The 26,863-nt window shown below is 38.3% G+C and overlaps 1 protein-coding gene across 1 annotated transcript; it reads right to left on the minus strand.

Moving 5' to 3' along the window:
- On the minus strand, positions 1-26,703 carry LOC101855627 (ATP-binding cassette sub-family B member 7, mitochondrial). The gene is made up of 15 exons (XM_013079237.2): positions 26,412-26,703; positions 24,328-24,408; positions 22,946-23,149; positions 21,832-21,961; positions 18,943-19,129; positions 17,968-18,049; positions 17,035-17,123; positions 15,537-15,624; positions 13,916-14,090; positions 11,992-12,149; positions 11,246-11,409; positions 8,938-9,067; positions 6,761-6,935; positions 4,510-4,613; positions 1-3,787 (listed from the first exon to the last, which is right to left on the minus strand). The coding sequence occupies exons 1-15, from the start codon at positions 26,598-26,600 to the stop codon at positions 3,497-3,499; spliced, it is 2,247 nt and encodes a 748-aa protein (XP_012934691.1). The 5' UTR covers positions 26,601-26,703; the 3' UTR covers positions 1-3,496.
- Positions 26,704-26,863: the final 160 nt, after the last annotated feature.

Raw genomic sequence — 26,863 nt, forward strand, 5'->3', positions numbered from 1 at the left:
TAGCTTTCAACTTTTATTCATGAACAAGTCTGGAAATAAAGTAATAAAGCAAAATCCAAAACTATTTTGCTCTATCAGTCCAACCATCCATCCACACATACATAGTTAAACACAACCATCCATCCTTACATTCACACATACTATTACTTGTAAACAATTTGTCTCTTCTACATAGCTCCAACTTATCTTTCAACCTCCATGCTGATATAACAACAGATGAAATCTGGCCAAATTTTATAGCAACATTAAAATTGAAACCACCAGCAAAACGCCAGCTGTGGGATGTGTTTAGCATGGGGACGAACCAGTGTTGTCATGGCTGCACTGTGTTAAGCTCAATGCAAAGTACAGTTTGTAAAATTTTGGCTCGTGCAGCACCCAGTTTTTTGTTTGTCCTAGAACGGAACTGTGCCAGCAATGGATTCACTGTGTTTGAGCTCTTTCTCAAATTGAATGAAACATGATAACCTAAATCCGACAGTTCTCCACCAATGAAAAGACGGTATTTAATCATAAATGTTTCTGCGAAGCATTTGAATGCACTTGTGTAAATTTTTTAACCAGCCGACCACACATTCCGACTGCAAGGGGCTTCGCTTTCCACGGCGATTATCCAGCTCCAAATAATCAGATAATATACAAACAACTTACACCATTGTAACAAGGAAAAGCTGAACTTTTACAAGGTGTACAGCATTTGGTGTCTTATAGCAAAGATACAGCCATCTGAATTACCCCTTTTTCACCGATACCATGCGCTCGGTAGGCCACGAGGCTGTGTATACGCTACGAACTAAAAGAACAAAAACAACACAAACGTTTAGCATACATGCTGCACTCTATCTAACGTAAGACTGGCACTCTTGAAAAAACAATATTTTAATACCAGCAATACAAGAAATTATTATAGCTTTTAATTTCCGACTCTCAGCACAACAAAAACTATTTGAAAGACATGTTCTTGGATACAAAAGCCTAATAAAGCAGCAAAGAAAAAAATAAAAATCACAATCAAAACCGGCTGAAAATATGTACACTTAGCCCGATATGGTACTTTTTAAAATAATGAAAGCAGATAAAAAAGAGTTAATGAAGCTAAGTGGCTAAAAAGAAGAATGCCCGATTTCCTGAAGTATAACAAGCAACCTTAGGGTCCAGACCAAACCTTTTCACAGGTTTTGACTAGCTTGTGCTTGGTGCCAGGTACAATTTTCATTCATTTTTTATTCTTTCGGTATGATACCGAAAACAGTAGCCTACTGAGATTTAGTTATGCTTTTCTGGCTTCCACAATATTTTCAACCTAGCCCTCTCCGCTTAGTATTTGAGGAGATAGAAAACAATTATTCACCATGCTGCGCAAGAGGAACAGCCTTTCTGCCATCTGATAAGCTACTGTTCATTCGCCAGGTTCTTTCTTGTTACAAGGAGCAGATAACAAAAAAGCCTTGGTACATAAAGCCTGGACGTATTAGACACGATACCTCATTGTTTTCAAAATGATATCCATCAACGTAGTTTAAGCAAAGCAATGCTTACATTGCAGCTAATGTGGATGAGAATAGGTAAGGTAACCCCACCTCCAGACAGTATTTCCATCTATTTTTTTGTGGAACTGCAAATGTATTCAAAAAGAAAAAGAAAATACTAGAAATAATATAATAATAGATGTTCAAGAAAAAAAAAAACATATAAAAGAGCAAAAAAATTAACCTTCACTTGCAAACATCTGCACTAAAATAAATATGCAAACCCACACAAGTATACACATATTTTACGCAAACATACACGATTACATAAAATCACCCGAGCATGCAAACAAGCATACAAAAATATTAATTGAACTTTATGTATCTCAGACTAAATAAGAATACATGATATCTACTTCTGATTAAATTGCTTTGACAAGGCAAGAGTGCCTTATTAAGTGTCTTATGGACCCCTGACAACAAGGAAACGGACAGATCAGTTACTACACAGACTGGTGTGAAACCTTCAACATTTACATTGTCCACTTATACTGCTCTCATACATCCTAAATGAAAAAAAAAATCAGTAGTGGGAAATAAACGAAATTACACAAATTAATTTTGAAAATATCACAGCAGTTCTATTTAGAAGATGTAGATTTTCCAAGATACCTTATATTAAGTCATCTGTAGATTATTAAACACAGTAGCCTAAATAGTCCCCACAATTAGAAATTTCATTTTTGGATGGGAATGTCACCTACAGGTCAAATATTACATTACATACAACAAATTGTGAGCAATATCCTACAAAAGTATGCCCAATTGTTCAAGCAAAATTTTTAAAAACTGAATCAACAAAAATGAAATACAACTATTTCAGTACCGGTACTCCATTTTTAGTTGTCAACCCACTAACAAAAAACACACAAGAGAACCATCAGGTCAATGATTACATTACATAAGACAGACTGACTGATTTCCCTAGAAGGTGTGCCCCTATTGTTTTAAAAAAATCGTTTTTTTAATCAAATCAATAAAAACTGAAATGCAACTATTTCAATATTTATCAGTGACACTGACAGGAAGATAGAAATAGAAATATAATAATTTACATAAACACTTTTTGATTTTACGATCCAAAAACTTCACCAGTTAAAAGCAAATAAACTAATCTCAACCACTTAAGTATGGCTCACACATCATGTATTAACATCAACTACAACCAATAAAAACATAAAAGTAGAAAACAGATTTCTTATACACAACAGAATCCTGCAAACACTGGTATGCATACTACTAATCTAAAAGCAAACCGTCTCTACTCTTTTTAAAATTAACTTCATTGTTTTTTCAGGACTGTTTACAACATACACTACTTTCATAAGAACATAAGGGGAAAAAAAGTACAATTAAGTATCACTACCCAGGGACAAAGCTTATGTGTCTTGGCACATTGAGCATCTCTTTTCTCTCGAAGCTTTAAAAGAAAATTGGATCCACAGATGGTTTTAGAAAACTTGAGAGGTTACAAAGTTTTTTCAGCTGGCAGATGAATTTAAAACTTTGTAGTAAAGTTTGCCAAACTAATTCCTTATCAGTCTAGATAACTAATCAAATTGATTCTTGTCCAGTCTTGATGTTTCTCTATGTGACTATGTGTAGCCATGACCTAACATTCTCATAAGGGACAAAGTCTCATGAAAGGGAAACACACCAATCAACTGATAGTATAGCTTCAACTCTCTACACACAGCAAGCACACAGCATTTACACGACTCTTTGGCCAACTATAAATAATTTAATAATTAAAAGTACTTTCTAGTGTATACAATTCTCAAAAGTACTCTAGTCCCTTACAACTGTAGTTCTGATTTTTTTTAACTCCACTTTTTAGGAGCACAACAAAGTTTGAATTGTAAAACAGTGTAAAGGCAAAAATGTTATCATCAGAAGAGAAAGGCAGACTGTACTGGACTCTTTAATACAACACAATTTTCATGATTTCTAAACATAGCCCGCCGTCATCAATGAGGTATAGAATCCTTTTCATCAATAACGCCACCATTACTGTCTTTCTCATTGTTAGCTTTTGTATTGTTGTTATTGTTCATGTCCAGAGCTTGGCTTTGCTTCTCCCACAGATGGGCATAGAGACTGTCTGGCTGAGACATGAGCTCCATATGAGAGCCTTGTTCTGCCACTCGACCTTTGTCCAGCACAAGAATCTGGTCTGCGTCCATCACCGTCGACAGGCGGTGAGCAATCACAATGGTGGTTTTACCTTGAGTAATCCGCCTCAAAGCTTGTAATATGTTCTGAAATTGGAGCACAAAAAGAAAAGTTGATGAAGAGAAGCAAAGCATAAAACTAAGGGTCATGTAGAACTGGAAAAGAAGCATTGGTCATCTATACCAACAACCCACAAAATAAAATACAGAAAGATGGGTAACTGCTGTTATAAGATTTAGACAGTATGAAAAAAGAACAACCAAAGTAATCAACTCAGAAAAAACCCAATAAAAAACCAAAAAATATTTCACCTCCACTGAACAGGTGTACCAGTAAGATAAGAACAGAGCGTTTAGAGAATGATATGAAACTAATACTCCTTCGGGAGCGGTAAGGTAGCTCCAAAGACTGCAACTCCAATTTAACACACATCGCCAACATGACTGTGGCCAAATAGGTGGAGTGCTATGAAAACTCCTCAAACTGGATGCCCTGTTCAGCATAATTCCAGAAATGCAACATACGGCCCAGAGATACATCCACAAACTTTGAACTGTGGGTAGTTGGTGCTCTGGTGTGGTTTGCTCCTTCATTCCGATCAAACATCTATCGTCCTTATCTCTTCTCCTTTTTGTGTTTGTTGTTCTCTTGTAACACCTCTAATCTTTGGCACTTATATGACCTAATTGTGTTGCAAGTACGCTTACTAAAACATAAAAAACTTTGGATGGAAGTTGGTTCATTGGTCACTCATGCCACAAACAGATGAGCACAGAAGAGCAAACACATTCATACAAGGCTTCTTTACCTGCTCTGTGATTGTGTCAAGAGATGAGGTGGCTTCATCATAAACTATGATAGGAGAATCCTTCAAGATTGCTCGAGCTATTGCTACTCTCTGCTTTTCTCCTCCTGCAAAGACAAGACATGATAAAAAGAAATATATATGAGAAATCACATGACAAGACAGAATATAAATATTATATCAAGACAATTTGAATAAGTAATGATTGATAACAAAAAAACCCAATACAAAATAAAACAAGACACAATAAGATAATGTCAAACAAGAAATTTAAAATACAGTAACATAACAAAATAAGTGATAAGAAGAGATAGAAAAAAAAAATTTGTGAGGCAGCGTGGTGAAACCAGGCGCTCATCAAAATAAAGAAACTGAAGAAACTAGCATTTTTCCGCCAGTGAGGAAATTTTTATTGAATTTTCATTTTTTGGATCAACAACTTTTAAGTCCATTTAAAATCACATTTCTTTGCTGATTTCACACACAAAAAACGTTGATAAGAGCCACAAAAAAGTACATTTTTTCGCTTTCCAAGTTCTCTCACGCTATAATATTTTCCAAACTTTGGCGGCCATTTTCTCGCTAATTGTACCTCTGAAACCGGGCCACCCCCACCTCCTTCTAATGCATATATTTCGACTTCTATTCGAGAAAGACGGACATTTTGTTCTTCGAAAGCAAGGCAAATGAACAAGCTTCATGATGGCACCAATAACTCCACATGCCCCCAAATTTACGAGCGCCTGATTCCACCGCGCTGTGATGCATTTATCTACCAAAAGAAAAACCTAGCAGTCGTCTTTCACTGCTTCTACAACACAAGTCATAAGTGATATAAAATCTTGCCACCTTATTCTACACCTCAAAGCATTTTCTCAGAGACAATTAAAACAACAAAAAAAGAACACTTCATTCAATTAGTACTGCAAACCATACATATTTTGTGTTCATCAATGCAGTGCACTTCTGATGACCTCAAATGATGTATTTTCATCTTCAATGTATTTCTTTTTTTTAATATTGTAAGCGCATTGGGGAAAAGCAGGAAAACTGATGAGATAAGTAACATAGATAAAGTGTTATTTTTCCAATGTCCATTGGAGACCATCTTAACCCTAGAACTGTACATGCATTTTGCTGTGCTGCCAGATGGGTTTTGTCTATTTTCATATGGTTCAGAAAAGGTTTCAAACTGTGCTTGGGAATAACAGGAAACCTATATAACCATACATTTTCTGGAAGAATAATGAATGAGCAACATGACGAGCATTCTTTTTATTTTTGACAATTTTGAAATGACCTTTACTTGACCTTTGGTGATATTTTAAATTTTCTAAAGTAAAAATGTGAAGTCAAAAGCATGATTAACCATGTTTTGTGGGGGTTTTTGTCTCAAAGTCTAGCTGCTTTGCTCTGTAGTGTTGCCTGTTCCTTTTCTTTCAGGAAATGTATACTTTTTACGGTGGCAGAAACTAAAGTGTTACTTTATCATCACATTTGTGACCCGATGTGGTTTTGAGTTACCGGGATATTCTCGGCCGACCATAAAATATCACTATGAATCAGATGGTTGCCAAACTATTGATAACATGAATTACTACACCCAAATACTTAAATATTTTCTGAAAATATATTGAATGAGCTTCATCATGAGCATACTATAATATATGCTTTCAGTTTTTGAACAGAATGGAATGACTTTGACCTTGCCCTTTCATGACCTCTTCATATTCTTTTTTACTAAAAATTGCACCAAGAGGCACCAAAAGCCACTTTTTAGGAGATGAATATCTACATGACTTATTCTCAAGAGCAGAATATTTATTTGTTTCTGAAAATGTGAACTTTTTTTGGTGTCAAATCATAAGTCACACTATATTGTTACTCTTAGGATGTGAATCTAGCTCAGTTTTGAAAACAAAAATATTGACATCACTTATCAAGATTTTGTGCCTCTTCAAACAGCAGAATGTAATTGAAAACAGTGAAAAGTGAAAGTCAATATAGTTCTAAATGTAAAAAAGCTGTGAACAAAAAAGTGCAGTTGAGTGTGGCGTTGTCATATTAGATCTACGAATGGCTGATTATAGCAGACGTAACAGCACAAAAGCAGCCGACCGGCCAATAAAATCGGCAGACAGTTGTTAAAGGGTTAAAGGTGTCAAAAGGAACAATAAATGCTCTGAACTGCTCAGCCAAAATGTTCAGAGAAAAGAGTCTCTTGCAGGAGAAAACATTCTATAACATAATGTACCTGAAAGTTTCAGACCCCTTTCTCCAACCTGGGTCTCATATTTCTTGGGGAAACGATTCATGATAGCATCGTGAATTTCTGCCATCTCGGCGGCTCTGTGAACATCTTCCTCTGGTGCAGACAGGTTCCCATACGCGATATTATGGTAGACAGTGTCATGGAAGAGAACGCAGTCCTGAGAAAAGTTGTTGTAAAGAAGCAGTTTTGATATAGTCAACACAAATCAATAAAAGTATAGTTTCAGTAAGTGTTTTACGGCACTTTCAACACAATAAGGTCATATAAGTGCCGAAGAATAGAGGTGTTACAAGAGAGTAACAAACACAAAAAAGAAGGAGGGGAGATAGAGACGATAGCTTTTTTATTGAAAAGAAGGAGAAAACCACACCAGAGCACCCACCAACCACCCACTAAAAGTACGGCTACCGGTGGGGGCTGTACAAGGACAGCACTCAAAAAGCCTGAATTGAACATTTGCTGTCATAGAGGGGGGTGGATGGAAGAGAAACTTAAGAGATCATTCAAAAAACAATTGAAATTGCCCAAGACAGCCATCCCATGTCATGAAGAAAACCGGTTGTCTTAGACAAGTGGATGTCTTGGACAGGGTCATTATAATACAGATAAATCGCGAGGGAGGAGTGGTAAGTGGTTGTATGTACAGGTGATCGTCTTGAACAAGTGGCCTTCAGAGCAGATCATTCTTATGTATTTTTCAAACACGAGGTCTGTACCAAAAGAAAGTTTCCATGTTATATAATGTACTCGTTTTTCAAGTGAATACTATGAAATTTTATGCAATATTATTTCAACATGCGTATACTGTTAACACCAATTTTCACATCACTACACCATCTGAAAATTGTCAATATGACACTTTGCTTACATTTACTTTCTTTGGTTTTCAAAATAAGATGTTCGTCAACTAATGCATGGTTCTTTTAGAGCAATCACCCAAAGAAATACATGATGATCTTCTATGGGCATTGAATATTGATTGCCCCAGTATCTTAACAGTAAGAAAAAGGGGCAGAGAGATGAATATTTTTGCAGGTTCAAGATTCTGTTGAAGAAGACAGACGAAAAACTGTGAGAGATATCGCAGAAGTTGTTTTGTCAAAGGCGACAGTTCGTAGTATTTTTACGGATAATCTTAGGAAAGCAAAGCTTTTTACACAAAAAGTTCCTCATCTTCTGACTGATGAGCAAAAGGAAGACCAAGTGTGCTACGAACATGGTTTTTGTCCACCTGGTACGGAATAAAGGGACAGATTTTTTAAAACAAAAATCGTAACAGGTGATGAAACATGGGTGTATTCATGGGATCAGAACTGAAAAGACAATCAGCAAAATGGAGAAACCCAGGATCATCACGATCCTAGACAGTGTGAAGCAAGCAAGGTGCTCTGTAAGGGATGTACATCATGTTTTCTGATCACAAAGGTGTAGTTTTGAACTGGCTGGTTCCCATTGGCACAACAGTCAATGTTGACAATAATAAGATGGTTCTTGATACAAAGCTGAGACCAGCAATCAGAAGAAAACGACTGGGCCACCTTGAGCAAAGCGTTTTCCTCCATCATGACAATGTGCTTGTGCACACAGCTCAAAATGTCATTGATCTCCTGAACTCCAGGCCATGGGAAATCCTTGAACATCCCTGCTATTCTCCAGACTTCACACCATGCGACTTTCATTTCTCCCCCAAAATCAAAGAAGGACTGAAGGGGCAGCAATTTATAGACAAGGAAGACATTGTGCTCGAAAAAAAATACGGCGCTAGGGATGCTGGTTACATCGGATAAAAAACTGTTAGGAAACATGTTTCTGTTGGTATGCACAAAATTTCATGTCTGTAAAATAAAAAAAGTTGATCCATGAAAACACACAACTTTTCAACAATTTTTCACATTACCAACAACACATTACACTCACACAGGTCTCTCAAACTGACAAAAGGATAGGCATGTCGTAAGGAGAGAAACTCTCAATAAAATATGCACGTGATGTGAAAACATTTTACTTGAAACAACATCAAGAGGCATTTTCATTTCCAACTTTGAGAGTACAAAGTCTGAGATTGTTTGAGACTTTTAGATGACCTTTTATTGCACTTCTCTGAGATATATGGCTTTCAGTTTGATTGCAAACAAGGTATTTGTTTCAAAAGTTCAGACCTGTGGCACAACACCAATGGCTTTTCTGACGCTGTCCAAATCAACTTCATTGATTTCCTGACCATTGATTAGGATCTGTCCCTCCACTGGGTCGTAGAACCGGTACAGCAATCGCACGATTGTTGACTTTCTGAAAAAGAATTAAGAACATTTTTAAAAAGAACTTCTGTTAATTCTAGCTTCAAGATGGACCCATCACCAAAATGCTGGCTCAAGACGCAAACCAAGTTTTCCACTGGTTTTATATCTGCATTTCATCATTACATTGTCAGGTGCACTTAACTGCTGCGAGTCTACTCACACAGAGTAAGTGCTTTTTGGGTAAATGGCCCATTTTCCAACTAAAATGCGGTGCCCCCCCCCCCCCACACACACACAAATACACACTTCAGGAGGATAAATACTGTGTTTGAAGGTTCTCCTAATTAATATATCAACAACAGTAATCTTTAAAAATTAACTAAGAGGCTCTGTGAGACACTGCACCGATTATTAAAGTAATTTTGGCAACTTAACGTCAAAGATTTTCAATCTAACTGACGCAAAGCCCAATACAGTCGAACCTGCCCTGACGGCCACCTCTATAAGACGGCCACTTACCATTTCCCCCCTTGCGTTATTTCTACATAATTTAACGGTGTAAAATGGGCACCTGTCCAACGCGGCCGCAACCACCATATTTTAACACACAACCCCTATCACACCAAACAATAACACTTGTCTTAGACGGCCACCTTAGTGACTCCATTACGTTTTGTCATAAATCATGCATTGGCCCCCCGACGTTGTGGGTGAGGCGTCATAATCCAATCACCTGTCGTTGTTGTTAGGTAGTCTCTCCAACAGATCATGTTGCATAGCCCCCTCCCACTGTTGACCAATAGGTAGCAAATTTTCAGCTGCTAATGAGGTAAGCGTATGATCCCTCATAACTCATACACAAATTGTAAGTGAGATGAGTGGTCACTGTTTACCCAGTCTGTAACAAAGTAACAATGGACGTCAGCATGAACTTGTGACAGAAGTGTCGCTCGTTCTCCGAGTGGTGGCGACCCGTGTGTTTGTTTTACCATAGCACTCGGTCCATTTGGTTTTATTGTCACACTTGCACAAAAGCAGCAACAAAAGAACACCCCCCCCCCCCCAGCGAAAACAACAACAACAATATCAACAACAACAACAATGCAGCTACTTTCGGTTGGGACCTCAGAAAGGAATGGTTTGTTTTCTTCATCTTGATCAGTCCTGCTTAAGACGGCCACCTGTCTTATACGGCCACTTTCCTCCTTGACAATGGGTGGCCGTCTTAAACAGGTTTGACTGTATATTGACTCATTATACCCGAGAGTCTGCTTCTAGCGGCCGAAACTTCTGCCCAAAATGATGAGTGGCCATTTCCAGTGGCTGGCGTTGGCCAGGGTCATGCACATAGATAGTAAGGAGTTTCTCATCAACACAGCTGTGAATGTGAATGATAAAACTTTGTATGAAGCTTCTCTAAGGGAAGCTACACTCCTTTTTCTTTATGTTTATGTCCATTCTTTGTCTTGAGTCAAAGTGCACGTTGTGAAAGTAGTAGAGTCTAGTTGAAAAAAAAAATCAATTCCGTCAAACTGTGGAAATCAATTCCTGAATCAATGATTTAATTCTTTCCCAACTCCTTCACAGCAGGAGCTCAAGCCTTCATACTTTGGGACCAAGGGTTAAATAACCTGCGAAAAATGCCTGAAAGAATATGTAACTGCACAAATTACAGTTACTCTAAATGCTAGTCAAACTCCTTACATTAGACTATAAAAACCCCACTTCGTACAATCTCCAACACTTATTGTCTCCTCCTAGTGAGAACACAAAAGAACATTTAAAAAAAAGAAAACAGGCAAAAGGCGATTACAACTCAAAAAGCATTGCAACATCATCAACTTATACTTATATATCATCCGCAGACCAAAAGGAAAAAAAATCCCAAAAATCTTGAGCTTCAAGACCAGGAGTGAAAGTGCAGGTTCATGAACCTGTCAAAACACATTACGTTTTCAGGAACTCACATTTAGGTACTGAAAAAAAAAAGTTGAGAGAGAAGGGAGTAAAAATCTGGAAACTACCGGTACCCAATTCTACAGCACAAGTACAGTCGACTCCACTTGTGTTGAACTCGCTTGAGTTGATCTTCGGTTAAGTTAATCTTTTTCTCGGGTCCTGGCACCTCTTCTTCTTTATAGGTCCCAATGGTTAAGTTGGACTTCGGACGGGATTATCTTTTTTTTAAGTCCCCCAACGACATCAAAAGCAAGATATACCAGCTTACCCGGATCCACTGCCCCCCACAATGGCCACCTTTTTCCCAGAGGGCACTGTGAAGCTGAGACCATTCAGAATCCTCTGTCCCTTGACATACTCAAAGTAGACATCTTGGAAGGTGATAGCAGACTCTGTGGGTGTGACCTGCAGTACTGGAGCATTCAGCTTGTTCTGAGGACAAGAACAATGGCCTGAATATCACCTTAGTCGTTTCACAACAGCTCTCATACACCCATTGATGATGATAATTGTTCCACAAAAACTTGTACACACACGCACAGACACACACACACGTGTATGTGTGTAGTCACCATGGGTTGAAAAAAGGTTTTGTCTAAGAAAGGTGGACTTCTTGGAGTCATTTTAATATAGAAAAAAAATACAGGGGGGGGGGAAGAAGAGGGTTGGGTGAAGAGATTGCCAGCAATAGACAGAAGAGCACAGCTGTGTACACATAATTATCCTATCTGGGGGGGAGCATTGGGAAATTATCTTTTGTACAGGTGATTGTCTTAGACAGGTGGCTGTTGGAGTAGGTTTGACTGTACCTGTTTGGTGGGTTCATGCTCACCTAGATGGTCTGTTTTAGTAAGAGTTTACGGCAACATTAATAGGTCAAATAAGTGCTTCAGATTAGAGGTGTTACAAGAGAGTAACAAACACAAAAAAGAAGGAGGAGAAATAAGGGCAACAGATGTTTGATCGGAAAGAAGGAGCAGACCACACCAGAGCAACCACCAGCTACCCACTCACCTGGATGTTAGGAGACATGTTCAGCAGGCTGAACATGGTGTGCATGTCAATGAGCGACTGTCTCACTTCTCTGTACACAGAACCAAGGAAGTTTAGAGGCAACGATAGCTGGAACAGCAGTCCGTTGACCATCACTAAGTCTCCAACAGTCATAGTACCTGGAATACCAATTATGAGTTTTTTTTTAAGTTTTAGTAGAGGTTTTACGGCGCTCGCAACTGCATAAGGTCATATGAGCACCAAGGGGTGGATGTCAACAGAGAAGTCCTTACAGGGAATCAGACTTACTCTGCTCACCTCTCTAGCTTCAACAGCGCAAAGTCTGCTTCAACTATCAAGGCACCCTGGAAATGGCGGGTCACAAGAGTGTGACAAACATACAAAAGAAGTAGAGGAAAAGTGACAATAGTAAGGATTTGGAAAGAAAAAGCAGCAGTTCCCTGTTATAGATCAGGCACAGTTATAAGCGTGACATTGATGAATCAGCCCATTTACAATTCTACTGTGCATGAACAAGAAATGTCCCCCCTTTGGGAATGGCCTGAAGAGTGGGGGGGGGGGGGGTGATTATGAGTTTGAGTTTGACTTTGAGCAAAGGTTTTTTATAGCTACAGTGAGAGTTTTACAGCACTCGCAACACAATAAGGTCATACAGATGCCAAAGATTAGAGGTGTTGATGGAGTAACGTACAAACAAAAGAAAAGAGGAGAGATGAGGACGATAGATGTTTGATAGGAAAGGAGGAGCAAACCACATCAGAGCACATGCCAACCACCCACCATGAGTAATGAGAACCACATAGACACAATAATGGTCATATAATGCAGGGACGAAGCAAGATCTATAGACAGAAAAAAACAGAGGGAAAGCAAAGAGGAGAAAGAGAGAGAGAGAGAGAAAGAGATGGGCAGAGAGAGAAGGAGAGAGAGAGAAACAGAGGGGTGGAGAGAGGGAGAAAGAGAGAGAGAGAGAGAGAGAGAGAGAGAGAGAGACGGAGAGAGGGAGAGAGATAAAGAGAGAAAGAGAGAAAGATGGAGAGAGAAAAAGAGAACAATGTTGTCTAATCTGTCATGTTTCAACAACTCGAGAAAATACCCAAGAACTTGAGTAAATAAAACACAAATGTCCCCTTAAAAAAATTATTTTAAAAAATCATTTGGTATAAATAAGGGATCTATTTCAATGTCACATTTGAAAAACATGTTAGACCTATACATGATCAAATTATTTTTTTTTATGATTTGGAACGTGAAAGGATTACCATCTTTTGAAAATTTTCTAAAAAGAGATAAACCACAATAAATGAATGCACGAAAAGTTTTCATAAAGTTGAATTAACTCTATGCTCTATGAGAGGTGCACCAAAGTTTGCCAGAGCTTCTTACAATACTACAAGATATGAAGCAAAAAACTACAAGGAAAAAAGACAGAACATCTTAAAATACCACCTTTTATCTGTATGAGGCTTCTTTGAAAAAAAAAAAAAAAGATTATTTTATTAAAAGCAAAATGAACTGATGTATCAAGAAGAAAGTTAGCATAACAACGACAAAGAGAATATGATTTTCTTTTTAAAAATCAGATGCAGAAGAAAAGACAAGCAAAAGTAATTTAGTTTTAGAATGAGTTTTACAGTATTTGCAACACAATAAGGTCCTATAAGTGCCGAAGAATAGAGGTGTTACAAGAGAGTAACAAACACAAAAAAGAAGGAGGAGAGATCAGGACAATAGATGTTTGATAGGAAAGAAGGAAAAAAACCACACCAGAGCATCCGCTAACCCAAAATAAGGCAAAGAAAACATTACGTTAAGTGAGGCAAAATTAAAGGTAAGAAAAGGGACGTTAAGGACAGACACAGTAACGCAGGAAGAAGGTAAGGCAGCAAAAGGGGAAAAATCAAGTAAAGACATCTTCACTAACCTGCCATGATGTTTTGACTAGCCATAATCATGACGGCAGTGAGGCCGACACTAAACACAGCATTCTGCCCCCAGTTCAACATTGCCAGGCTCACAGTTGTTTTGAGGGAAGCGTCTTCATACGTCTTTAAGTACTTATCATACTGGTCAGCCTCATACTTCTCATTGTTGAAATACTGGAATGAGCAAATTTAAGTTTACTAACTCATTTAATGGTGTATAGAAGAGTAAGGTTCTAATTTAACACACTTTTTGGTGTTGGGGTCATTACGGGGGGGGGGGGGGGGGGGCTTGTTTATAAACATATATCCGTAACTACGGCATTTTTGATAAAGCCTTATAGCAAGGAAGTATAACAAGAAATCATATGTAAAATGTAACTTTAATTTTTTTGTTTAAGTATACGGTTGCCATGGTAATGGCCGCCATATTGAAAATAAACAGCTTTCATAAAGGTAAAAGACATTTTTTATTTACCAACCACATTCATTCAAATTTGGTACATTGATAGATATACTCAATGCAAAAATTTCATTCAGTTGGGATCTTGGATATCTTGAGTAGGAAAAAAGTTAGAGACGATAACCGACCTACCCCCTCAAGCCTCTGAATTCGATTACATACTCATTAAGCCCTAAAAATTTCATTGGAATCAAAAAGAAAATAAAAAAGTAGATGAGAAAAAACATCAAAAATTGACGTTTTGCGAAAAAAACGACATTCTGTTACATAATAGGCAAAAATGAAAGTTCTTGGGCAGAAAATCTGAAAGATGATGATTGTAACACAAAGAGTAAGCACTTTTTAGATTTACAAGTTATTAGAGTAGTATAATACATAAAAGGTCTGGATATTATAAGTTCACCACAAATCGACAATTTAACACCTAGCCTTCTCAGATAATGGCAAAAATATTTGAGGTCCCCTGTGCTAATCGCACAAGTCAAAGATCCCTTGGAGGTCCTAAAATCGATAAGAGTAGGCTTCAGCCGCCACCTGGGTAAAATTCAAAATTCCTACCAAACTGAAAATGTTTATAATATGTCACGTGCGCTCAACTGGCCTTATGCAGTTGAGAGTGCATAAAACACTTTACAAACAAAAACAAACAAAAAATTAAATAAAAGCTGAAGATTAGAGGTGATACTACATTCTATTTCACAATTAAAAGGAGGAGATATAAGAACAATTTTTTAAAAAGAAACAAACCATGACAGCCCACCCGCCAACCACCCATCATCATCTTTAATGAACAAGCCTTAAGGGTGGCCAATCATAAAAACTCTCCAACAGCCAAAGTGTGAGAACAACCCTTTATCCCCACAATAAAATAAAAGTTGCAGGTAGTGCTGCTAAGGAAGTAATCCAACCAGTTACCCACTTTCGTAGTTCAGTTTAATGTCATACAATGATATATAAAGACTCTTGACTCTCATTCTTTGTTGCACGTTTCCTCAGTACTTTAGCATATATGCTAAATGCCCAGTCCCAACTGAAAAAGGGTATCCAAAGCAACACTAACAAACATCAAGGTTGAGCAACCTAACATAGGAAATCATAAAACACTTTTCGATTTTAAAAAAACATCAAAATTCTATAAATTGTACAAAGTTCCTACATACCTTGACAGTTTCATAATTGATGAGGGAGTCAATAGCTTTTGAACCAGCTTCATTGTCTGCCTTGTTCATCATCACCCGAAACTTTGTCCTAAACAGGATGGAAAAGAACATTAGGCGCAGTTCTCAATATCAAAGGCACCTTTAAGTCTTATCTCCGACAAGCCGCTCCCAAGCAGCACATGGTCCGAACGCGGTCAGAACTACTGTGCCAGTGAACCTCTAGCAGCAGCTCGGGCACATTCCCTTACAACAGCAATGGTGCTGTATTAGTTTTCAGCATTAGATGAAGAACTATCAAAATAGATTCATTTATTTTGCTTTAATAAACAAATTAGTGCCATATATGTTATTTTCAGGCTTCATACCAAAAGAGACAGAGAGCTCTGGCATAGCTAAAAAAAAAAAACCTCCAGAGATTAAAGAGTTAACGAAAAACCTGTTTGACTATCTTTAACAATAACCTTGTATGATACACACACTTTACTAAACACACGCAATAGATAACAGTTGCATAAATCTAAAGTAGAGATCACAGAGCCCTGAGGATTTAGTACACATCATTGGTCATTGGTCATTGTTCTAAAGGAGTAACATCTTTTTCAACAGTCATTTAAAGAGATGGAACCTTCAAATTTAACTTTCACCTCCGATAGGACCAAGCCACCTGGTGGAGAGCCTTAAAAACTCCCCAAAACAACCAAGTTGAGAACAAGGCGTTGGGGATTCGAACCAGGGCCTGCTCTGTAGCCCAGCACGACACTAACTGAGCTAATAGTGTGCCCCCACATCTCACTGCATAAAGATGACTAGTGAATAGATAGATAAAGACCCTGCATGTCTGAATGAGATACCCTCCTTGGGTAGCAGACAGGTTATGATGACTTGAAATGAAAGTGTAACCAGGCCCTACATTTAGCATGGTAAGTGACGACACATATGCCTGCCTTGAGCTTCACCAGCTGCTGCCAATAGAGTGACCGCCAGATGTCGCCAGTACTGTAGACATGCTTGTGAAAGTTTTAGTTGGAGAGTGTACCCATAGAGAAAAGCAGGATATTAGACAAATTGGTCTTGTAAAAAGCACAGGGGGTACGATTATACATATTTAATGCAATAAATGTTCCGTTTCTGTGAATGAGTTGATCACAAGCCAATCAAAACGTCAGGTACAGGGATCTTAACTGCAGTTGACTGCATTATTATTTATTATCATTACATCTATTAATTAATATTATCAACAATATTACAATGGATATCTTTACTATCATATATAAAACTTTGAAAATTTCCGGAAACAAGCAGGAGGCTCGAGTTCGATTCCCAAGTAGAGAGAAAATTTTTACAGAGTATCTCAAGTCTTTCTGCTATGACTGGCCCTGACTGGCAGGGTTGAAAGCCCCCTCCTAAACGATCTAAACTGTGTTGATAGGGGCGTAAAAAACCTACATTAAAAAAAAGGAAATATGCCACATTGTGCAGTCAGACAGAAACAACTTACCGCCATTGCGTGATTAAAAAGGTGAAAATAGCATAAGATGCCACACAACCCAAGGTTACTAAGGCAAATTTTCCTCCACATTTGTAGTACTGAAACAGAGAAGAACATTGCAATGACGTAAGGTTGAGTTTTCACCAACTAATAAAAAAATATTTAAAAACCCATGAGCTCAAAAAGTGCTTTGTTTAAGGCAAAGAAAATGAGAAAAAGGATCCAAATTATTTTAACACATATGTACATTACTGTAATCATATGTTTTTATGTGCAAGTATGCTAGTTTGTATAAAAATACAAGTATTTAACCACATCTTTCACACTGAAGATATTTTCTTAACCATCAACTGTCTTATGGATGTTGAAATTCCTTTTTGAAATGACCTAGGTATGAAATAATTCTATTTTTACGTCAAAATACTTAATATACATGGCACTTCTGAAATTGTCAAGAAGCAAATAACAAACAAAAATCATTATAACGAATTATCATTGAAATCTTATCATAACTTCAGATGTTGAACAATGTACAAATTGTGAAAACTTTCTCATTCTACAATACTTAAAAGTGGGCATCAGGGTGAAATAAGGTGCTCGTCAATAAATTAAACCAAAGAAACCAACATTTATTTTTATGTTCGGCACCTTTAATGTCCTTGTAAAAACATGTTTCTGTGTGGCTTTACTGAAATACGTTGACGAAAGGTACCAAAAATGAGACTTTGCAGTTTCAAAGGACACTCAAGCTCTCAACTTCTATTCAAGATGGGTATTTTTTTTCATCAAACGCAAGACACGTGAACAGTCTAGTCTTTAAGATGCAGCCAATATCTCCATAAGCCCCCCCCCCCCCCCCCCCCCCAAAATATTTATTTTTAAATTGACGAACATCTGATTCCACAAAGTCGTAACACAAATGTAAGGGATCTCAATGCTTACCAGAACCGAGCTGACAAATGAAACTTCTAACAAGGTGGGAGCAACATTGAATACCAATGCACTCAGAACGAAATTTATACCCCTGTGAAAAACAAACATAAACACAATACATTTTATATCTTTTCAATGGCTTGTTCATTTGGGTGAATGGTATTCAGCATGCATGCAGGTTTGTCCATCTGTGCATGCTTGTGTGTGCATCATTGAGAGAGTGTGTGTGCATTTAGGAGAGAGAGAGAATGAGTGCATGAGTGTGTGTATGTGTGTGTGTGTGTGTGTGTGTGTGCGTGTGCGTGTGCGTGTGCGTGTGCGTGTGTGTGTGTGTGTGTGTGTGTGTGTGTGTGTGTTTGTGAGTGTGTGTGCACGTGAGAGAGACAGAGATAGAGACAGAGACAGAGACAGAGAGAGAGAAAGGCAAATAGAGAAAGAGAGAGAGCAAGAGAGAGAGAGAGAGAGAGAGCAAGAGAGAGAGAGAGAGAGAGAGAGAGAGAGAGAGAGAGAGAGAGAGAGAGAGTAAAAGAGAGAAAAAGAAAGTACGTAACATCGTTTTATTCACTTTTTTTACTTCTGGGTGTTGTTTATATATGAATGCGGGCTGGTGCTGGCAATAAAATTGAAATTTCATTATGCTATTCTTATATTTTTCACATAGGTTTGTCATCACTGTTATGTACGACAAGATTAAAATTTTAAACAAGAGACACCATCATACCTCAGAAACCGTTTGACTGTTTGCTCTGAAATTTGATGTCTATATGTACAGATTAGGTGTGCATGGGCAGACAAAGATTCATTGAAATTGATCAACATTAATTTTTGGCCTCCATGACCCTTCTGAGGACCCCCCACCTATGGCAATGTCTCACATATAGAGAGATATACTTAAATTTCACTTTACTTTACGGAACCAGCAGCTATCTCAGTTCGAGCCCCTCAGTCTGATAAGAGAAATTCTGAAATATGAACATTTCCCACCTTGTCCCACGGTCAATGGCTTTTGACAATGCTCCAGTCTGTCTTGAAAGGTGAAAGTTCATGTCCATGGAGTGAAGGTGAAGGAAGACATTCCTGGCCACTTTTCTGATAGAGCTTTGAGCAACTTTGGCAAAGACAGCATTGCGAAGCTCATTGAACAAAGCAGCCCCAGTTCTGGCCAAACCATCTATGAAAAGTAAGGGAACAAACTTATAAAAAAATAAAAATAATCATAAGTAGGTAAAAGAAAAAAAGAAAATAAGTGATATACTTAGTTAATCATGTAAAATCAAATGGCCAGAAAAGTTATATTGATGTTCTTCAAAGCCATTTAGGAACTCAAAAAAACTCTGAGGAAAATGAAAACACCAGCATAATATATAAGCGTGCCTGGTGAAAGGTACCAAAAGACGCATTTGCTCGAACCGTGATATTAGGCTTCAAAAACTAAGTTATATTAAAAATAGATTCTTTAGCCATTCATGTATAGATATTTACAAGGACTTGGGTTTCTTTTGCTTTAGAATACATTTTTAAAGATGTTTTTTTAACCCGAGGTATATTGCATAATCCCAAAAATGCGTAAGAAAATTGGTTTTACAAGTAATCATTGCGGATGGCTTCTCCTGTCTATTCATAAAGTCAACCCAATCATATTGCATACCAAAATTTAGGTCATTCTCTTCTCTATCTGGAACATGTAAACAAAGCGAAGCTTTGCGCATCCACACCCTTTCGCTTTTTAGGAGAGCAAACTTGTACATGTATAGCTTTTTTCAGCCCGCAAAAACCTAGCCTAGATCTACTTCTTGAAAATTCTCATTCAAGGTGGTGGTGAATTTGTTTTGAAAACGTAATATAAACACTTAGAACCTGTTCTTTTGTCTTAGCTGCTTTTTAGAGTTGGTTTGTGAGTAGCGAATGTGTTGTCAGGTCGTTCCGAAGCATAGATCTATCTACTTGAAGTTGAAGCACAAACAAACAGAAACTTTAAAGTCATTTTTCTCAAAACTTTGTTTCCGTACCCAGCCTAACAAAATCACCCATATCTCAAAAACTACAGAAGATATCTTAAAAATTCAAAAAGCATATTGTTCAGAAATGATCTATGCACATGAAAATGCAAACCTGGGATTCTTCATAAGGCTTCATTTGGTACCTTTCACCAGGCACACACACACACATATACATATCTAAGAATCAGCAATATACCTTAAGGCAAAAAGAGAAACAAAGGAAAATGGTCATGCACCTTGCAAAGTTATGAAAGAAAACAAAGCCATTTCATTCAGATAATTTCCAATTGACCAGCAACTACAAGGTCTTAACATTTTCTGAAATAAAAATGTTTTAATAAGTGTTTTACGGCGCTCTCAACTGCATAAGGTAATAAGAGTGGCTTAGACACATTAAACATTTTCAGTTGGTAGAAAACTTTGAATTTTGCCTGGGTGGTGGCTGAAGCCTACTCTTATCAATTTTGGACCACCAAGGGATCTTTAACGTGCACAACTTGCATACGGGACCTCTGAGATTTTTCGCCCTTGTCCGAAAAGGCTAGGTGTAGATCTTTCCCACCATGAGGTCAGGAGTGTGGCTGAAAGACAGCAGGGGGTAAAGGGGGTGGGGGCAGAAAGTGGAGAAGAAAGCAGGCAATAGAACATTGCCAGAGCAGGTAAGGAGGTGAAAAGAGACAATATTTTAGAAGAAAAATTTCTATCCGGATTCAAACCCGGGACCTATTGAAAGAGAGGTGAACACCTTAACCTCTAGGCCACAAGAGACCCCTTTTAGTAATGTTGATTTTCTTCATCTCTAAATACTAGAATCACAGCGTCGTCCTGCATCATTGCAGCAAAAAAGACGATTGTGTTATGACGCAGAGGAATCCGGTGCTGGTCAATTTTTGGGCATGCGAAGTTATAGGTATCATCATGAAGCTTGTTCAGTACTTGTCTTGCTTTCGATAGAAAAGAAATACCCTTTATCTTTTTTTTTTTTTTTTTGGGTGTTTTACGGTGCTCGCAACTGCCTAAGGTCATATGTGCGCGTGGGACACACCAAATATTTTCAATTGATAGGAAAATTCGAATTTTGCCCGGGAGGCGGCCGAAGCCTACTCTTATCGATTTTGGACCACCAAGGGGTCTTTAACGTGCGCAACTTGCACACGGGACCTCCGAGATTTTTTGCCCTTGTCTGAGAAGGCTATGTGTAAGATCTGTCCTACCAGAAGATCAGGGGTGTGGCTGAAAGACAGTAGTAAGGAGCAGCCAAGGAGTAGCAGTTGAAAGACTGCAGAAAGAGTCAGGAGCCCGGTGGAGGGGGCAAAGAGGGCGAGGGGGTGAGAGAAGAAAGTGGAGAAGAAAGCAGATGACAGAATATTGCTAGAGAGAAGGAAAGAAGGAGAAAGGAGACAATTTTAGAGAAAAAAAAATTTCCGTCGCTACCCGGGTTCGAACCCGCGACCTTTGAATGAGAGGCGAACACCTTAACCTCTAGGCCTCAAGAGCCCCCCCCCCACTCTTTATCTTGAATACATACAAGTCGAGATATTTGCCATCGAAAGAGGTGGGATCGCCTTGTCTCAGAGGGAGAATTAGCAAGAAAAAGGCTGCCACAATTCGGTTATTTCAATAGCTTAAGAGTCTGTGGAAACTGAAGATTTAATCAGAGTTTTTCAGTAAAATCTACACAGAAATGTGATTTTAAATGGACTTAAAAGGTGTTCGGCAAAAAAAGCAAAAATTCGATCAAAATTGTCAAACCGGCAGAAAAATGCCAGTTCATTCAATTCTAATATTTTGATGAGCGCCTGATTTCACCATGCTGTCTTACAATTAATAAATGACAAAAAACATGACAACTCAAAGACCGATGACTACTTACATCCAACCATCACAGCAAATGCAACTGTGAAAATTGTGCTGCCAGGGTTTTCTAAGCCAAGCCAATTAGCGGGTGCATTCAGATAGTCAACAGCATATTTGAAGATGAAGGGAACAGTTACATTCAAAGCCTGCAAAAAAGAGCCAAAATTAGATTTCACTGAGGCCATTGTTATAATTAATCATTCCCACATTATTTTCCCCAGTGCCATGCTGAACCCTGCAGTACTTTAAGTAAAGAATTCAAACGGAATAATGAAATTTTTTATAATCTGTCACTGGAGAAAGATGCATTTGAAAATAGCAAAAGTTGCAAGAAAAATTAGCAAAAGTTGCAAGAAAGGTTGAAAGATGTGTAAAGCAAAAATAATTTCAAGGAATTATTGGAATACTTTGTTGGTATGCTAATTGCAATTAAAGTAACCAACCTGACTTTTGATAATCAAAATCAAAAGTAAATTTGAGTGTCTACAAAAAAAAAAAAAAAAAAAAATTGCATGGAGGTTGCATGGTGTATAATACAGTTTATCCCCTGACACATGCGTCAGGTCCTTAAACTCTCACTGACGTTGGGCAGGTGTGACCAGCATGGTTTGGGGCAGTTCAAATATAATCTTACACCTTTTTGGGAACTTTTACCCCTCCCCTCCCCCCCCCCCCCCCCCACACTTTTCTTATATCCCCCCATCCCATAATATTATATTATTCACTTATAATAATAATAATATCACATTTTTATAGCGCAAATCAGTGTTACAATCATTGTTCTATGCGCTTTACATAATATTCATGAAAAACATGCATACACGCATAATAATTAAATACAAGAGGAACTTTTCCAGAAAAACTTACGGAATCATTTTACCACTTTTTTCATTTCTGTTTGTGCGGTGCGATAGCCATCAAATCATATTTTCTAATGATGAGAATTTTGTTTTTCTAGCACTTTGCAGTGGCTGGCAATCAGTCAGTGAATTGTGTTCCGAAGTAAAAATTGTTAAACTGCAATGGGTCACACATAATATGAGAGCCATAGAGTCTCTGAATGAACTTTGTCGGGTGTGTTGGCGTTTAAATTTATTCAAACAATAAAAAACAAAGCCTCGATATCTCACCTTGGCGCCAACAAGTAAACCCAGGGCAATCACAACACGAATCTTAAAGCGCAGATTGTCCTTTGGCCAGATATAGGTCAGCATAGACTTCATCATATCAATATATCTGACAGGTTTTGCACCAGCAATTCCTACTTCATTTGGATTTAAATTGGAGGATCCTGGATGCCAGTTTCTTTTCTGAGGTCCAACTTGGCCAACAAGCTGCAAGAATGAATAATCAGCAAAGGTCAACTTTACAGGACAAGACAAAACTGAGCAGGAAAAATCATGAGACCCACGTAAAGTACTTGGATACCTCAAACAGTATAAAGTACATTATGATTCCCAGTAAGTAAACTTATATTTCAAAGATGGCAACTAATCCTATTCTAGGTAATGATAAGTACAAGGGGTGTTCAGTAAGCCATTACTCTAACTATGAAGAAATTGTTGTCAAAAGATGAAACTTGCAGGATGTGATTTCTATCTTCTTGGAACACTCCGTATGGGTGTGTGGGGTTTTCAAAAATTTCAATAAGTGGTTCTTGAATACAAGGGTCTTGCTGCATAATAATGCTCAGTGAGGTGAACAAAACCCAGACAGCAAAGCATTGTGGCTATGAAATTTTCCCCTACTCACCCTATGCACCCCCTGACTTTTTCCTTTTTTTCTAAATCTGAAAAAAAAAAAACCCTCAAAGGACAGCATTTAAATTGTGCCGAAGATGCTATATCTGCTGTGGGGTAATGTTTTTTTAGTCCCATTCGAGGCCACATTATGTTCAAGGACTTTTGAAGGTTGAACAAAAATTGCAACACTGTCAATTTGCAGATTGGGTAGGTAGAGAATTAGTAAATTGTGAGCATCAAATTTCAACTCTCTAGCTTACTTCTTTCAAAGCTAGGGTAAAAACGTATTGAATACCCCTCGTAGATGATCATTTCGAATTAAAAAGGAACCAGCAGCGTTGAGACAAATTGCCAGCAATGTGAACCTACTTAGTTGACAAAGTGGACTTTTTTCTGAGCTGGCAATTCATTATATAATATAACAAGTTCACTTGGCAAATGATGATAGTACCTATATAAGTATATAATCCTGCAAATACATATTATTTATGCAAATTAACTACTTTACACAACATATAAAAAACAAAAGGAAAATCTCTATTTTATAACATAAAGTTGAAACTACTTTAAAGGTCACCTGTTACTTCTTCCATGTGTTTATTCTGTATCATAATGACACTGTCCAAGACATCCACCTGTTTAAGACAGCCACTTTTCTCCTCAACAATGGGTGGCCATCTTGGACAATTTCAGCTGTATTATTTAAATTTGCAGTCTAAAATTGATCAAATAAGACAAAAGAATTATTACTTCAAAAGCCAAACATTTACCCTCTTGAACAAGGAAACCTTGGGAAGGCCTTCAATTTTACCCTGCCTGCCTGGTCCATGGCTGTTTGACTGTAGTCTGTTCTGTAGAGCATATCAAATATTTGTCTTTCCTTAAAGTGAAAAATTTAAGCAAAAAAAGATAGATCTACATTTTTTTATTCATAGGAACAAAAAAATTGCATGGATAATATGGCAAATACAATGAAAAATTAAATTTGTATCAAAATTCCTTTAAAACTAGATTCTAAGAACTGTGGTTTTTTTAATTTTAAAAGTCCATTGATAAAAATAAAAGAGTTATATTGGGACTATTTGTTGCAAAATTTTGGGGACTATTTATTTTTAAAAATCGCCAAAAAGTGAGACGTTTCTTGAAGTATTTTGAGGGGAAAATGTTCATTAGAGAATAATGGGATGAAACTTGGCATTTTCATGTGAATTTTAGGGTAGAGAATCTAATTCTGCTATCACACTCATTTTGAAAATAATGAAAACATTTATTATGTTCTCCCTCTCTCTCTCTCACTCTCTCTCACACACTCTTTCTCTCACACACTCTCTCTCACACACTCTCTCTCTCACACACTCTCTCACACTCTCTCTCTCTCTCTCACACTCTCTCTCACTCTCTCTCTCTCTAATTCTCTCTCTCCCTTTCTCTCTCTGTCTCACACACTCCCTGTCTCACACTCTCTCTCTCACTCTCTCTCACTCTCTCTCTCACTCTCTCTCTCACTCTGTCTCACTCTCTCTCTCACACTCTCTCTCTCACTCTCTCCCACTCTCACTCTTTCTCTCTCCCACTCTCTCTCACACACTCTCTCTATATATATCTCTCATTCTCTCTCACACTCTCTCTCTCTCACTCTCTCTCTCACTCACTCTCTCTCTCACTCTCTCTATCTCTCTCACACACTCTCTCTCACTCTCTCTCACACACTCTCAGTCACACATTCTCTCTCTCACACTCTCTCACACACTCTCTCTCTCACTCACTCTCTCTCTCACTCTCTCTCTCTCTATCTCTCTCACACACTCTCTCTCACACTCTCTCTCACTCTCTCTCTGTCTCTTTCCCCCCACCCCCCCTCCCTCCCCACCGCGACACCCCTATAGCCTTTAACACATCATATATTTCAACAAAACACACACACACACACACACATACACACAGGCATATATAGAATGTACACCCCCCCCCCCCCCCCACACACACACATACAAATGAATACAGCAACATCAGTAAACTGACTCTCTTGACCCCTAAACCCAGCGCGACAGTACTGCCGTGTTAACGAACGAAACTACAAAATCGCCGAGTAGATATGTAATGTAATAGAATAATCGAAGTGTATACAGACCCGGTAACCGGGAACAAAGTCACGAAGTATACAGACCCGGTAAGGGAACTCTTTTGTGATTTCGGAAAGTTTCAGCTCCCAGACCCGGTAGTGTGTGTGCGTGTGTGTGTGTGTGTGTGTGAGAGAGAGAGAGAGAGAGAGAGAGAGAGAGAGAGAGAGAGAGAGAGAGAGAGAGAGAGAGAGAGAGAGAGAGAGCAGGGGGAAGTGCTGGCAAAATGTATGACATGCCCCAGTTGGCAGGAGGGAACGAGAGAGATATAGACGTCTAGTGGGAAATAGGTGGGGAGAAAGAAAAACAGAGACAAACAAAGAAAAAGAGAATGCGAGCAACAGAGCGAGAGAGAAATAGAGAGGATGACTGCTCGAGAGAAATTATGACATTGTTCTTTTCTTCAAATTGTAATTCCTCCAACTCCAAAACGGAGGAAAAACGATCGTTCATCGAAAAGACATCCGCAATCTTCATTTAGATCTAGAACTAGATCTAGGCTAGCCTCGAAACTAGACCAAGGATTTATGTCTGTCTGTCTAGATCTAGATCTAGATCTAGATCTAGACCTAGCCTAGGCCATAGATCTACCAGAAGAACCTAGGTCTACCCTGAGCCAAGAGGGCGCTGAAACTTTCCGAAATCACAAAAGAGTTCCCCTACCGGGTCTGTATACTTTGTGACTTTGTTCCCGGTTACCGGGTCTGTATACACTCCCTAGAATAATAGCTCACAGTCGTCTGATGGCATTGCGGAGGTTTCCTGTGCCTGAACTTGTGAAAGGTGTTCCCACGGAACGAACCCCTTTGACTCAAGAGATGGTATGCATGGCCATTGGTAAATGGAGCTTGACGAATATTTCTGGCAAAGGACAAACTGAGTACATGACAGCTAAAAGCTTTTGAAGACAGAAGGACGGCCATTATGTTGTTCTCTTCTCTCTGAAAGTTGACAAGAAAATTACCAGTTGTCGTCACTCAGCAGAATACACAATGCAATCCTTTTTGTCAGAGTGTTCTCCCCTAGCCTATTCAAAATAGCAATGTTTTCCTCCCGACGAATTAAAAGACCATTTTCAGACCCGTGTTTTAGTCTTAATTTTACTGTGTGATGTCTCTAACAATTTGATTATCCATTTATTTGCAATGGTATATTTTTTGCGGGAAATGTTTACTTCTTTTGACTG

This window comes from Aplysia californica, unplaced genomic scaffold (genome assembly GCF_000002075.1).
Source record: "Aplysia californica isolate F4 #8 unplaced genomic scaffold, AplCal3.0 scaffold00045, whole genome shotgun sequence".
NCBI classification, from domain to species: Eukaryota; Metazoa; Mollusca; class Gastropoda; order Aplysiida; family Aplysiidae; genus Aplysia; species Aplysia californica.